This window comes from Meleagris gallopavo, chromosome 1 (assembly GCF_000146605.3).
Source record: "Meleagris gallopavo isolate NT-WF06-2002-E0010 breed Aviagen turkey brand Nicholas breeding stock chromosome 1, Turkey_5.1, whole genome shotgun sequence".
Taxonomy (NCBI): Eukaryota; Metazoa; Chordata; class Aves; order Galliformes; family Phasianidae; genus Meleagris; species Meleagris gallopavo.
In genome coordinates, this window is record NC_015011.2 from 123208202 (window position 1) to 123212478 (window position 4277).

Genomic DNA, 4277 nt, shown 5'->3' on the forward strand with positions numbered 1-4277 from the left:
AAAAAAAAGAGCCTCAACATTTTAAGTTAGTGAAAATGGATGCTTGAAAGGATTTTGATTTTTTTTTTGATTCATGATTCTGATTATTGCGTCCAAATTTCATTTCTCTTCTACTTATTTTATCAAGCACAGAAATAGATGATGAATTATGTTAGATAACAATACAAGCTATTTATCTAAAACAAATTCTAGAAATTAATCTTCGTATTACTTATCTCTTCCAAAACATATAGCTTTGTATATATTTAAAATGGAGTTGTTAGCTACTAGGTAAGACAATAAATGTAAGAACAATGCCAGAAAAAAAAAAAAGGAAGTGAAACAATCCAACTTACAGTCTGATTTTAAAAAAAATTAGGAATTAGGAAATTGAAGTTAAATTTCCAGAATTCTTAAACTCATGGGGGAGGAGGACGGGGGGCTTAACAGTTACAGCCAATGGGAGATAACAGGACCATTCTTTACTATTTAACTAAAATGACACACATGAGGAAACAGAAGCATCTATTGTTATTTAATGGAGACTCCTATTAAATAAGGGGAATAGGGCATTATTTCACATTTGCTGATCTTTAAAAAGGAAATGCTGTCTTTATTAACCCTGAATGTGTTAGTTTGCATGACCTGGTGATGGAATTTTTCAGTGAGACCATTAGTCATAGGGATTATCTGATGAACTTAGTATGTCTGGAAAGTTCATTTAACAGCTCATTAACCATTATGAAAAGATTCAGGTGAACTGCACCATAAATGAATGCCTGATGTATCTTCTGCACACCTCCAGTTTTATTTCTGGCAATAAGTGGTGGTTCATTTGGCAGAAAAGTTTCATGAAAATGATCTTCTCAATCAAATTGTTTATCTCTTGGCTTCAGCTTCATATCATGCCTTAATTACTACACACTTTCTTTGTATGCTTGAAATATTTTGATTTTTTTGAGCTCCACTTTTAATTTGTTTACATAGTTATTTATTGATTTGTGAGTTTTCATTATATCTTGCCTGTAATGTTTGGTTAACACAGACACTTAAAAAAAGAACAAACAACTTTTTGAAGTATTCTTTCACAAAAGTGCTGGTAAAAGAAGTATATTGCCATATTCACTCTTGATAACATTTTTTGTAATGTCTCCAAGGTTACTTAGATTGAGAATTGTGATTAAAAAGTAAGACTCAGATGATAGCGGATTTGACTTTCAAAAGTTCAGATGAAAAATTTTCACTTATTCACATGACTCAGCTAGTATATTATATGGTTGGACCTCAAGGACTTTCAATATTAGAAATTGTTCAGTAGTGGAACCTTTGACTGTCTGGTGTCTGTAAATCTGGGGTTGGCACATAGGCAATTGAAGGAACAACACCTCAGTTAATATTGAACAGAAATTTTAATAAGGAAATAAATCACAGGGGTGGTTGAGTCTGCTGTTGTTATTAAATATATATATATATATATTTATTCTAAGGACACGTCTATGTTTATGATAGTGGATATCAGTACAAGAATTTGAAAGAAAGATTCAAACTCTAGAAATATTCTCATCTGACAGTTCTCTGACAACACAGACAAAAATATTTAGTGTCTCCAAGATTTTATTCTGTTCTTGTGAGCCAGGAGTTTTTACATTCACTACGTGTTTATAATAGTGAATGCCAGAAATAAGCCTAATAATTTAGTACAGTATGATGAAACTTTACCACATTTGTGAACATAACAATGACATAGAATAATTGCAATCCTACATGTGAATACATAACTGTATTTTTAGTAAAGTTTGGATTTGGAGAATTTGCAAAAAGCCATCTCATCTGTGAGAAATTTTTGCCTGAATGTTCTTAAGCGCATTGAGAATGCTTAATACAGATTTTGTATGACTAGTAAATACATAAGATGAATATGATTTTTAATTTACTTAAGAATGATCTTTACTTAGGATTTTTTAATATTATTTGATTTTACTTTATTTTTAATTTCAGATCCATCTGCTCCACCAGCTCCATCTAATATCAGAATTGCCAATATCAGTGCAAACAATGATGGAACTGTTAATGTAATGATTACTTGGGATCTTCCAGAAGAGCCTGATATCCCAGTGCACCACTACAAAGTTTTCTGGAGCTGGACTTACAGCAAATATGTCATCCCAGCTAAAAAAAAGAGAAGGAAGATTACAGACGGGGTAAGAAAAAAAATAGCAAATGAAACAGAAATATGACTATATATTAATTCTGGAACATTCAAACTTATTTCTGGCATGAAATAAACAGAGTATAAATAAGAAAAATGTGATAAATTGCAATAATTTCAACTACTTGGAAAGTAATTGCATTAATTTTTAAGATCACCAACCCCACAGACAAATTTGATATTTCAATTCCTTTGCTTCACTGAACTCAAGAAGAAAAGCAGACTTCTGTCTTAGAATGCAGGCAAGTATAAGATTTTGCAGGAGAGATGGGTAGAAAGTTCATTGCTTTTTCTCCTCTAAGGCAAGGTTTATCTTACCACGCTTCTGAAAGACAGAGTGGTGTTTCATTTAAGAAACATTAACATATCTGTTGCATTATTTTTTCAGTTTGTAAACAAAACTCAAGACACCATTGTATAGAATGACCATTAAATAATCAGTAGGGGCCCAAGGAAAAGAATAATAAACATTTAAATAATCTGTTGTGCCAAAGATGTGCCATATTTCATAGTGGCAGTTATCTTTTGAGATTTTTGACTGCATTAAATCTTGCTGTCATTTCCTTAAGCATACTGCTTATGGAACTAAAGGAACGGTAACTAAAAGTAGTTAATAGAGATAGAAATTTACCACAAATAAAAGTCTGGACTTAATTATCTGGAATTACTTTTATTAATGTATTCTGAGAAATTGTTTCCATGTCTGTGCTAACACTGTGTTTTGGCTCTGGTTGACTGCTTGCACTGTGATGAATGACAGCTATTGAGTAATAGTCCCTCTATCCCTTAGCCACCAAACCCTGCAAAACATGAAAGCAGTGTAGGTTGCATTCTTGTTATATTATTGTGAGTTGTATAGGGCATCACAGACCCACCACTGGATGAGCACTGTGCATGCATCCCTTCTTTTGGGAACTGATAGGGTTCAGGGTCTAGAGGCTGCAGCCATCATCGCTAACTCTACAATGGGAAAAAGGGAAAAGAAAATATACCCACCACTGGAAATAATGTGGATTCTTTTCAGCAACGCTGATAACTTGGGTCTTTGTTTCTACTCAAGTCAAATACTTAGGAATAGAAAGTCCACAAAGCCATAGTAAACACAGAAAAGAAAGTTAGCTCATTCTTGTAGTTTTCAAAAATCACATTAGCAAGACAGGAGTAGAGTTGGATTTTGCTAGGTAGTAGAATTTATGTTTCTGAGGAAAGATTCCATTGGCTAGAGAACTTCCTAGCAATAAAGTAATTGGGAACAAGGTCCGAACTTGAATATAAGGAAATTCAAAAGAACCAAAATGTATTTCAGTGGAAAAGTTAACTCTTAAAGTATCATTTATGCTAATCCTGCCCCGTGTTCTTTTTCTTCTGCAGGATTGCATGAAACTGTACAGCAATGAAATTTAGACTACCCCCATAGGACACTTCTCAGGCTATTGCTTGCTACTGAATATGATAGAAATATTCAATCTAGAAATCAAAACTATAGAAAATAGAAAACAAGGTTAAAAAATCTTGTGCTTAAAAGAACATTGAAAATTTTCTTTATCAAATTTTGCCTTTAGAAATAGACTAGTTCAAATTTATTCTAATACTAATAATTTTTATAGTGATTTCTCTATGAAAATACTCAAATAATTTGAGTAAAATGTTTAGAATTATAGTCAATAGTAAATATTTCAGCACAAACAAGTGAGCATGACTGATTTGAAACACTTTTGATAATCCCTTAACTGCTAAATGTGGCAGTATATGGTTAACTTTACTCTGGATTGATGGGTGAACTTGAGTTTCACTATGAATTGCTATGAAAACATGGATTCTTCTGTCTGAGACGTGGGCTAGAAGGGCTGTTTTATAAAAATCAAAAAAGTATTTACAACCGTAACTTAAGAATATTGTCTCTTCTTTGCAATGTTATGGAAAGTATTTTAATTTGCTGATTATTAAACATTATTGTCCTACTCACATACATTTCCATTAAATTGTATTTTTGATTTTTTGTTTTTCATTCTATAGAGGAAAATAATACTTACCAATTAGCAGATTATTTGGATGGTTGTCTTGTTGGTTTGTGGTTTTTTTTTGTGTG

At 32.2% G+C, this 4277-nt stretch overlaps 1 protein-coding gene across 1 annotated transcript in view; it reads left to right on the forward strand.

The window, feature by feature from the left end:
* ANOS1 (anosmin 1) overlaps positions 1-4277 on the forward strand; it is a 108829-nt gene that overhangs the window by 70122 nt on the left and 34430 nt on the right. The window contains exon 6 of the mRNA XM_031557502.1: positions 1978-2180. Within this exon, the coding sequence (XP_031413362.1) occupies positions 1978-2180 (203 nt within the window). The remainder of the gene's footprint in view (positions 1-1977; positions 2181-4277) is intronic.